The sequence below is a fragment of the Oryzias melastigma genome, linkage group LG12 (assembly GCF_002922805.2).
Source record: "Oryzias melastigma strain HK-1 linkage group LG12, ASM292280v2, whole genome shotgun sequence".
Taxonomy (NCBI): Eukaryota; Metazoa; Chordata; class Actinopteri; order Beloniformes; family Adrianichthyidae; genus Oryzias; species Oryzias melastigma.
The window spans coordinates 1646718-1658390 of NC_050523.1; the positions used below are offsets into that span (position 1 = coordinate 1646718).

Genomic DNA, 11673 nt, shown 5'->3' on the forward strand with positions numbered 1-11673 from the left:
TAACATTATCACAGGTAATGTTATATATTTAGTTCATAATTATGTTAAAAAGTTACAGTTTTAACGTTTTAAGGATGTAGTTTTAGAGTGTTTAATAAATGTTGATCCTGTTCGACCTAAAGTGTGTTTTGGATTTTGGCCTCCTGTACGATTGAGTTTGACACGCTGCTCTAAAGTCAACTGACGCCTGACTCCAGCTGCTATCAACTTCACTGGTTTCATTTGTTTTGGCACTTAAATATGAGTGTAGATAATCTGTAAAGTATTTTGACTAAAGGACTGTAATGCAAGTTTCTTTTTCATAGAAGAGGCGGAGTCGTGGTTTGGGTATTGTTTTATTTTTCTTTTCTCTTTACCCAAGATTGTTTCACAGCTGCAGGTACAAACAATATTTGCTTTTTGAATGATCTGGTAAGACTTTGGAGAAAAGAACTGTTCAGAAATGTCAGATAAAAATATGCTGCACCACTTTTCTGTCTCTAAAGTGAAATTAAAAGATTCGACAGTCAGGAAAGTCTTTGGGAAAAAGATGAGATTTAAAAAAAAAGTAACGACAATGCTTGTTATTCAAACCTAACTTTACATGTTTACGACCGGTCAGCTCACAGAAAACAACTGTGTATGATGTGTTTTTAACAGAAATAAAACTTTAGTTGAACGACACGTTTGCTGCCAGCTGATAGTTGACAGCTGATCAGTGCAGAGTGTTTATGAAAGAGCGTTGCAATGCTTTCAATTATTTTTTATTTATGTTTTTAGAGAGTAAATCAGGCAGCAGAACATAAATCCCATCAGACCGGCTCCAGTGAGTCGACTCTGACATCCTTACATGGAAGCACATGGAGTATTGGCCTTTTGTTCTTTCACAGCGAGCTCTGGTTGATCAACATCTTGAGGAGACGTGAGCTTTAAGGCTCCAGCTCGTCGACCAAACTGTCCGTGTGAATACGCAGCGTGCTTTCCTTTGACCTGACCTCTGTTTGAGATCAGTAAGAATGTTTTTCTGTGCAGTTTGGTCAAACATCTACGCTATAAATCAGATGATCTTCCAGGATCATAAGTGATCTTTCACTGTCTGTTGACTTTTTCATATTGAGTTTCATTTTTAGTCAAATAGGACAATCACCTGTTGAAAATGATAAGATCTTAACCAGTTTTTTATTTTCTATGTCCCATTAAAGATTGTTTTTACAAGGAGAAATAAGAAAACGATGCACCTAAACAGGAAAAGTCTAAGCAAACAGTTAATATCATTTTGATTTTTTTCTTGACAACCCAAATAAAACAGAGAAAATGTCGAGTTTTGCTCTTTTTTTTTTTGGAGAGGAACTTTGAAATGCCAGAAATTACAGATCCAATTCATGGCCTCAAAATCCACGTTTTCTTCAGACGACTGAACGTTTTCTGAGGCTCCACTCGGTTTATTTTCTGTATCTTTGAACTCTGTAGATTTTAAACCACACGGCAGAAACAAGAACAACTTTTTTTATTTATTTTAACTCCAACTTAAAGCATTTTTTCCCTCTACTGTCAGAGTTAACATTTACAGAATCGTAAAATTTGAGAAATGTGTGTATTTGATATAAGTCAGGGATTAAACTCGCTTTATAGCAAAATAGATTAAAGGGTAAAGCCGGGCTCAATGTATTCAACTGGGAGGATTCCATATTTGGATAAAACAAGAGTGAAAGTTGATAATCTACTGTACTTGAATCTACTCTACAATAGCTAGACGTGCTCTGAAACCAAAGCCAAACAGAGAAACAGCCGCAGATTTCTTTGTAGAAGAATCCGTTCTTTTAGCATCTCGTTTTTTTGTTCATGCTTTTCATTTTCTGCTGCTACAAAGATCAAACTGACATTTTCTTTTTTAAGACATTGATTGTAAGTTATATATGTTAGATCATGAACTTTCTCACTACTCTTATTGTGTTTAATGCATAAAAAAAGGATATTTTGCATCAACAAACCAAAATCAAAAGTCATTTTTTCATGAAAACACAAATGAACAGAAATACATGTTCTAGATTACCACTTCCTACAGAAAAGACATGACACTGAAACACTTCCTGTTTTCTGTTTGGTCCAAAAGACTTGTACAAAAACATCAAATACTGGACTGCAGGTGAAGTACAAAGTACCAGTTGGAGCACCTTGTTCAGATCGGACGGCGAGGAATGGCTTAGCTGTGCTGGGCGTGTTTTCTGACGCGTACAGGAGGAGCTGTGGTTCAGCGTTTGACCGAAGCACATCGAGTTCCTCCAACAGTCAGGTCTTCACAGTTTTCTAGTCCGGCTCTGGATGACAGGATGGCTGTAGTTATGGTGACCCTCTAAAAGGCTTGATTCAATAATTACAGATGTGTAAACTGTCCTTCGTGAGATTCAGAAACATGACTCAGCTGGCATCACTTTTTCTACAACTAAAGCATCACAGTTTGACTCCATACCTCCTGTTTCTGTCCTCTGCTGTGATGTTTGGTGCATGCTTGTGTACTGTTTGCAGCTGCTTGCAGAAAGCTCCTGGGCGCTCAGTTGTTGCCCTTGAAGCAGTAGACTCCATACAGCTTGTGCTTCTTGTCGGGGAAGCCGCTGAACCTCACCGCAGCTTCGGTGGGACTGCAGCGCCTCCGGGGGCGGGAAATGGGATAACGTACACTCCCGTCTGCCAACCAGCCTGCATCGCAGCGGTCGTAGCCCAGCAGCTTCCAGGCGGCAAACATCTGGCCGACCTTGGCGATCTGAGCGCCATCTTTTTGACAAGCTCTCACTGCTTCGTCGTAGGTCAGCTTGGAAGGATGGATCAGGTAGTAGAAACGACCTGGAGAGCAGGAGAGACGGGACGGTGGGTTGATGGGAACTAAAATGCAAAAAAACTGCCTTCCTGAGCCAGGAAGATTCAAGAAACCACGTGATTATCACCAGAGTGTCTGATACAAGCTTCTCAGCTGAAACTCTGAAGGTCACATGGGTCAAAGTCACGGCCCGGGGGCCGGATCCGGCCCTCCAGGTAATTCTATCCGGCCCTCCGGATCATTTTATTTTATTCTTATTAATGACACAAAATATATTTTCATGGAGAGTAAAATATTGAAAGTTATTTAAGGTTTAAGTTGATTTATTCTGGAATAATATTCCTGCCTTTTTATTCATAAATATGTTCAAAGGTTACAGTTTTAAAGCTTTTAATTATTGTCATTCTGCAGCTTTTTGGACTATTTTGGTATTTACTAAGATTTTTTAGGGTATTTTGGAGTTTAGCTAATATTTCGGCTACATGCTAGTTTTGCTGTTTGGGCTCATTTTGACTTTTTTTGTTTTGTTTTTTAGGCTTTTTTGGCGCAAAGCAAATATTTACACACTTTTTAAAAAGTTTTTAGGCTATTTTGAAGCTTAGCTACTTTTTAAGCTACATGCTAGCTTTTTTGGCTAACTTATGTTTTTTTTTTTGTTTTGTTTATAAGGCTAATTTGGCATTTTAGCAGCTATTAGCATCAGCCTTTTAGATATTAGCTTCAATGATTTCAGCTATCAACTTAAGTGTTTTCAGCTTCAGCGTTCTCAGCTATCAGCTTCAGCATCTTCAGCGGCTAAATTCCGTTTACAGCATTCACACTAACATCATCACAGGTAATGCTGTATGTCTAGTTCAGGCGTCACCGTTCTTTTTGAAACTGAGGACTACTTCATGGTCTCGAGTCATACGAAGGGCTACCATTTTGAAATAACACATTTTGCATATTTCTAGTAAGTTATACATTGTTGATATTGAATAATGATACTCCCCTATGTGAAGACACTGATTTCCCACCATAATTATCAAAAATGACAAGCTAAAAAGCAAACAACAATATTCAACACTTTCTTAATCTCAGTAATTGTTACGCAGCTCACAAGTGAATTGAGATCATTTTAGAAGAGACCTGAGGGCACCTCGTAGGGTCCTTGAGGGCTACCTGTTGCCCGCTTGCACCACGTTGGTGACCCCTGATCTAGTTCATGATTATGTTAAAATGTTACAGTTTTAAAAATGTAGTTTTAGAGAGTTCAATAAATGTTTATCCTGTTTGACCTGCGACCTCGGGTGTGTCTTGGATTTTGGCCCCTGTGTGATTGACTTTGACACTCCTGCTGTGACCTGATCTGTGAAACTCAGTTCCAGACATGCAAAGGTTTCCGTGATATCTCAGGTTGGTGTCAAACTTTCCTTCTGAAGAGTGAGAGCTTCTTTGACCTCACCTGTGTGGTAGGAGGTGAAGCAGAAGACGTCGTAGTGACTCTTGTCCTTGTCTCTCACACCATAGTTGCGAATGCCTGGGGTGGTGTCTTTGCCCCCACAGGGTTCTCTGGGGGTGGTGATGGGATACTGCACAGTACCATCACTCAGCCAGCCGGCATTGCACCAATCCATGCCCCCCCGCCACGCATCGTACAGCTGGTCAAAGGATGCCACGATGGCGTCTTGGTCTCGACACGCCCGCTCCGCGTCGTAGAAGTTGAGGTTGTAGCGACCCAGCCGTGGGAAGTAAGGGAAGATGACGCCTGCAGGCAGAGAACGAGTCTTCAGAAGAGTCCAACCTCTGAGCTATGGGTTTGAAGCTGAGACTTTGCCTCTCCGTGTACTGAAGTGTCCTTGAGCAAGACACTGACCCCCGCATTGGTCCTGGTAGTCACAGATTGATGTAAGACAACCGCGCTGCCATCATTGTGTGAATGTGTGCATGTGTGCATGTGTGCACGTGTGCACGTGTGCACGTGTGCATGTGTGCATGTGTGCATGTGTGCACGTGTGCATGTGTGCATGTGTGAATGTGTGAAGGGGTGCATGTGTGCACGTGTGCACGTGTGCACGTGTGAATGTGTGCATGTGTGCATGTGTGCATGTGTGAATGTGTGCATGTGTGAATGTGTGCACGTGTGCACGTGTGCACGTGTGCACGTGTGCATGTGTGAATGTGTGCATGTGTGCATGTGTGCATGTGTGCATGTGTGCATGTGTGCATGTGTGAATGTGTGAATGTGTGCACGTGTGCACGTGTGCACGTGTGCACGTGTGCACGTGTGCGTGTGTGCATGTGTGCATGTGTGCACGTGTGAACGTGTGCATGTGTGCATGTGTGAATGTGTGCACGTGTGCATGTGTGCATGTGTTCATGTGTGCATGTGTGCATGTGTGCATGTGTGAATGTGTGCATGTGTGCATGTGTGCATGTGTGCATGTGTTCATGTGTGCATGTGTGCATGTGTGCATGTGTGCATGTGTGCATGTGTGCACGTGTGAATGTGTGCACGTGTGCACGTGTGCACGTGTGGATGTGTGAATGTGTGCATGTGTGCATGTGTGAATGTGTGAATGGGACTGTGACTGTTAAAGGCGCTACATTCGTGTACCCCACTCCCCATTTACCTCACTGCCCTGTTTCACCCCCATCACATGTTTAATGGTCTGTGCTTACAAGTCTTACCTTCAAGGTCCAGGGAAACCACCACCGTTCCATCCTCCAGCCCATCAATGACTTCACACTTATATTTCCCATAATCCTCCAGGGTTATGTCTGTGATGACCAGAGAACAATCCACTGGAGAGGAGCTTTGAAGGTGAACCCGTCCATGGAAACTCCCAAAACTCTTTTTATTGTAATCCATGGCAACAAACACGTCCACCTACGAGAGGATGAAGAACATTTTCAGAGGATTTCTCTTCTTCTGAACACATTTCAGAAGCTGAACGATGGAACTGGATACCTCTTTCAGGTAGTCAGAGGTCAGTTTGGTCCATTTAATCCTCATCTTACGACTGGGTGCCAGAGATTGGTCCCTCTGGATCTTGCAGGGTAGAGTCACGTTTCCGCCTCGTCTTGAAACCACCTTGGATTGTTCTGCCACCAGTGTGAGTCGAGGGCCATCCTCTGAAAAACAAAGACTCGTGACTGTGGGAAAAGTGCAGCTTCAAACATTTCCAGCAAACCTTCAGGGATCAGGGCCTGCTGTTTCTCCTGGTTCATCCCTGTCCGGCACTCACATCGTCCATAACAATCCGGATCTTACCCGTCATATATACAGTTTCCCAGGGAGGATTCGAGGGTTTTACTGAAGCCTAATCCCGCCTTTTAACCCAAAGTTCCTAATCCAGCCGTCTGGAATCACCATCTTGAACTGTCAGCCTTTGATCTTCAGCCGTTTGTGGCTTCATGCACTCTGCTGCACTGGACTTCATTGGAGAGGACGGCTGATATCCGTAAGTCAGAACAGTTCTTAGTGTTGAGGCTCCACCGCATCAGGAACCTTTTAGGATGAAACGTTTGTCACGTTTGATTCTGGAAACTATTATCATGGCTTAAAGCAGGGGTGTCAAAGTCAATCACAAAAGGCCAAAATCCAAAGCACCCCTTAGGTCGCGGGTCGAAAGGGATAAACATTCATTAAACACTCTAAAACTACATTTTAAAACTTTAAAACAGTAACCTTTTAACATAATTATGAACTAGATATTTAGCATTACCTGTGATGATGATAGTGTGAACGCTGTAAGCTGAATTGGGCCGCAGAAGATGCTGAAATTGATAGCTAAAAAGGCTGAAGCTGATAGCTGAAAACAGTGAAGCTGAAATCACTGAAACTGATAGTCAGCTAAAATATTGGCTAAATGCAAAATTAGCCTAAAAAAGTTAAAAAAAGATAGGTTTGCCAAAAAAGCTAGCATGTAAACTAAACTCCAAAATAGCCTAAAAAAACAAAAACAAAAAAAGCCTAAATTGGCCAAAACAGCTAGCATGTAGCTGAAATATTAGCTAAACTTCGAAATAGCCTAAAACAGAACTTATTAAATGCCAAAATAGTCCAAAAAGCTATCAGAATGACAATATTTAAAACTTCAAAAATGCATATTTTTGGCACAAATGGAACCCCATACACGCAGACTCCGCCTTCAGTGGCCTCAAGGTAAACTGAGTCTCCGATCACTGATGTTGGACATCAACCATCCCTGGACTAGAGTGTGTTGTGAGGACGCCACACGACAGCATCACCCATAAGTGTGTGTAACTTCTATTATTCTTACGAATACTACACAATACACGTACACACACACGACAACGCGACGCTCCTTGAGGCGATCGTTTGATCAGGTGAACTGTAAGGCACACCTGTGTCATGTGACTAAGACATCAAACATGGACGTCCCACCAACCAGAATATTCTCTACTTTCTTCTTACTTTTCCTTCCAGCCTCCATCAACCAGCTTTAAATGGACTCTTGGAGAACTTTGGACTTTATTCCTCGTAGTTTGGATGACTTTCTCATGTTTTGGAGGTTCTAATGTTCCTCTGTGGAACCAGACAAGCAGAGGAATCACTTCAAGCTGAGTCTTTTCAGCCGATGGATCATCTCCTTTTACGTCTCGGAGGAAGTTCTTTGTGGTTATTTTACGATCCTGTTTGTGTGGGCGATGAGTTTAGGAGAGCGGCGGTGCGGCCGGCCCGTCAGGAGGATGGAACCTCAGACATTCTTCTGCTGCCTCGGCTCGTCTTCCCTCCAGCTGCTGTGTAAGCAGCGTCCAGGTCAAGCAGCTAATGGCTCATCGATCTCTGAGCTGACGGCTCGTTTCAGGAGAGTTTGGATTCCTGTGAACTCAGGATGTGGGTCTGCAGCTGCTGGGATGGATCTGCTGGGATGATCCACTGGGAACGGATCCGCTGGGATGGATCTGCTGGGATGGATCAGCTGGGATGGATCCTCTGGGATGGATCCGCTGGGATGATCCACTGGGATGGATCCTCTGGGATGGATCCACTGGGATGGATCCACTGGGATGGATCCACTGGGATGGATCTGCTGGGATGGATCTGCTGGGATGGATCCGCTGGGATGGATCTGCTGGGATGGATCCGATCCACGTGGTCTTCCGACATGAAGATTCAGCCGGTCCGGCAGAACCGTCTTCTGCTGGTTTTAGTTCGGTCCTAATCCCAGAGAGACCTTTTACATAACAGTGTTTGTTTTTTTATTTTTTTTTTTTTCGTTTCTCCTGAAACACGTTTGAAAAAGCTTTATTTAAACACAGCCTTGAAACAGCTGTTAGACTCTTCTTTTGTTTTGGTTCCTATTTAAATCTAATGAAAACGTTTCTAACAAACTTTTCTGGACTTGAAATGTTTCATAAACAGTTGAAAAGTGACAGTTTGTTGGATTTCTGCCATTAATGGTTGAATATTTTACAGTTTTTGTTCCTTTTAAGTTAAACTCATGTTTAAAATATTTGTTAACATACTGATAAAATCGTTTAAGGCAGTTGTTCATTTTCATATTTAGTATTTTAACCATTTTTGAAGACAATTATGAACATTTTATGGATTAGTTAACAAGTTATTACTGTTATAAAATGTTAATTTTTGTCTTTTAAATGTTTAATTTAGTAAATCAGTTATAATCTTTCAATCAGATAAAACAGAGTTCAGTAGATATAATTAATATCTTTAGGAGTAAATGCTAATTTTATTTTTACACTGAAAAAAGTGAAATGTTGGATCAATGAACAAAAGTTCTGTTACATTTACATTTTTAGGTTTTCATCAATTTACTATTTTAATTTGATGTTTAAGAAACACAAAATTCTGATTTGATTTAAAAATAATTCTTTTTTTAATATAACAAATTGCAGAACTTTTGTTAATTGATCCAACGTTTCCCTTTTTACAGTGTAATTAGAATCCAAATGGTTTTCTCCTCATTTTTCCTTTAATCAATTGAAAATCAAACAGCAGGAGCATCTTCAGGAGACTCCAGAATTATAAACGAGGTGAAGCAAACAGAGGATTTTAACTGTGGACAATTGCTTTTATTACTTATTTATTTAAAAATCCACCAGAACAGGACAGCACTGCACTCACTTTTGTTGTAAATTCTACAATGACAATAAAGTTATCAAATTAAATTGAAAAAAAAAAGAGCCAATTTGACCCGGCAGTTCTCCAGGGTTAAAGTCAGTGTAACATTCAGGACTTTATGCCAGGAGAGAAGAGAAACGTTCAGACAAGGTCATTTTCTCGGTGACGTTCACGTTCATTCATGCAAGTTCTAGAACACGTGTCAAAGTCAAGGCCCGGGGGCCGGATCCGGCCCTCCGGATTGTTTTATTTTACTGTTATTAATGACCCGATGTTATCTTGAGCTCATTTCTAACTTGTATAATTTTGACAAAATATATTTTTATGGAGAGTAAAATATTATTTAAGGCTTTTAAGGGTTTTTTAGACTATTTTGGAGTTTAGCTAATATTTCAGCTACATGCTAGCTGTGTTGGCTAATTTAGGCTTTTTTCAGTTTTCTTGTCTAGTTTTAAGTTTAGTTATTTTTTTCAGCTACACACTAGCTTTTTATGCTATTTTAGGCTTTTTTCAGTTTTTAGGCTATTTTGGAGTTTAGATAATATTTTAGCTGGCTATCAGCTTCAGTGTTTTTAACTATCATTTTCAGTGACCAAATTCAGCTTCCAGCACTCACACTAACATTATCACAGGTAATGCTATATATCTAGTTCATGATTATGTTAAAAGTTACAGTTTACAAATTTAAAAATGTAGTTTTATAATGTTCAATAAATGTTTATCCTGCTGGACCTCAGGTGTGTTTTGGATTTTGGGTTTGACTCTCCTGTTCTAGCAGATCCAAACATCCGTTCTTCTGCTGCAGATGTTTGAATATTTCCCAGCAGGATTGAAATGGAAGACGGTTTTCCTTCAGAAGGACGGAGAACCTGCTTCCCTCTAAAGAGCCGTCGGGGTCACCGACGGAGCACAGAGAGATGGGCGCTGACGGTGGAGCTCACCTGTGACATAGATGGTTCTGGAGACCTCCAGGTCCGGGTACAGGACGTCTAAGGCGTTCTCCGCCACGCTGACTGACACCAAAGCACAGATGAGCGCAGGAATCATCTCGGCTCACCACAGCGGGGCTCCGATCACTGCAGAGACACCGGGGAGGGGGTGATCGTACAGCTGAAAAGTTTCCCTGCAGTCGCAGCTGCATCTGCAGTGCTGCCCCCCCCACCCCCCACAGGAGCGCACGGCGCCGCCTGCCTTCTGCTGCGCACGTGTTCAAGCAGAGGACGGTCCCGACGACAAAGTTGACTCAGCACAAGATGAACCCCCCCCACACCACCCCCGCGGTGTACGTACTGTGCAGCGTAGAGTCCTTCATCCAGCATGTCCCGCTCACACCGGCCCCCCACAACTTCTTCTTTTGAGGGGGAACGTCAGTCTGCAGCATCATCACCCCCTCCCTCCCTGACTCTCCTTGTGAGGACAGAAAGGACCCCCCCCACACCCCCCATCCCTGTCCTGAACCTCATCTGAGCAAAGCAGAACAAATCAGATCAGGAGAACACAGTCTTCATGTCTGAGCGTCGCAGCCTTTGGATTTACTACGAGTTTTTAGGATAGTTTGGAGATTAGCTCATATTCAGCTACATGCTAACTTTGTAGTAAATAACAAAATAGTTTTAAAAGCTAGCAGAATGCTAACTTTTAAAACTTTAAAACTGTATCATTTTAACATAATTCTGAATAATAAAAAGCCAGGAATATTATTCCAGAATAAATCAACTTAAACCTTAAATAACTTTCAATATTTTACTCTACATAAAAATATATTTTGTCTAAATTATACAAGTTAGAAATACTGGACCGGTTCCGGTCCCCAACCTTCGGGCCGCGGACCCGTTATTTAATGGGAACAGCCAGCACGTCAAAAACCGCCGAGTGGGGGACATCCAAAACATCCTTTTTCTTCACGCAGAGCGGTCCTCAACCAAACGTCAACATGGGAACGAGGATGGGGCGATTTCACATTAAAGGGTAACCAAACCCTGAATCTACTTTTTCTGTCTGTTTTTCTCTACTAATGAGGCCTTCAAAGTGCTGTCTGTTGGTTATTGCCAAGTTTTTAATAAATTAAAATAAACTTGTTTAATCCTTGAAAATAGAGTCAAAACCCGTCTGTGTGCTGCCCCCTACAGGTTGAAACGAGGTATTACAGTGGAATTTTGTGATTGGCCAAACATTTAATTCCCACGTCATGATCTGCAGCATTGATAACAATCCCGTTCTCTAGCCCCGCCCCTCTGACTGGATCTTCACATTTCTGCAGTGGGCGGAGTCAGCCTCCACTTCCCTGTTTGTTCGCCGCGTTTAACCAGTTCCTGCACGAACATCTGAGTTCAAACCGTAAAGAACATAAATACAGACGTAAACCAGAGCAGCTGTTGAGATTTAGACTTTATGGGATTTAAATGTTGGAGGAACAGGAAGTTCAGTTCTCCAGCTGTTTCATGATAGTTTTATTTGGTAATAAAGTCACTTTATGACCTTAAACTGTTTGCTTTTGCCATAAATATAAAGATTAACGATACTGAAGGTTGTAAACAAATACATCTTTATTTAATTTTAATTCATTTACGATATTTGATCATAAATATTCAAACATTCACTGAAAGCAAAAGTAAAACTCATTTACTTTCAGTTAGAAAAAGTACCTCATTGTCTTTAGATGAAGCAGTGATTACCTATAATTATCTTTAAGAACCCCCCACCCCCCCCCTTCATTGACTTTGTCCCAAACTGCTGATGCTCTCTCTCCTTTGCCAGGAGGAGCTCCAACATCAGCAGAATAACTGCA

At 41.7% G+C, this 11673-nt stretch overlaps 1 protein-coding gene across 2 annotated transcripts in view; it reads right to left on the reverse strand.

Moving 5' to 3' along the window:
* Positions 1-316: 316 nt before the first annotated feature.
* The window catches only part of LOC112136143 (hyaluronan and proteoglycan link protein 1), a 26401-nt gene continuing 15044 nt past the window's right edge, over positions 317-11673 (reverse strand). The window contains exons 1-6 of one of the 2 annotated variants that reach the window (XM_024257739.2): positions 10176-10308; positions 9827-9961; positions 5745-5908; positions 5465-5663; positions 4239-4541; positions 317-2820 (exon numbers count right to left, since the gene is read on the reverse strand). In XM_024257739.2, coding sequence (XP_024113507.1) covers positions 2531-2820; positions 4239-4541; positions 5465-5663; positions 5745-5908; positions 9827-9932 — 1062 coding nt within the window. In that variant the 5' untranslated portion in view covers positions 9933-9961; positions 10176-10308 and the 3' untranslated portion in view covers positions 317-2530. Of the gene's footprint in view, positions 2821-4238; positions 4542-5464; positions 5664-5744; positions 5909-9826; positions 9962-10175; positions 10309-11673 lie in introns of those variants that run through there. The other variant, XM_024257738.2, reaches the window with a different exon arrangement.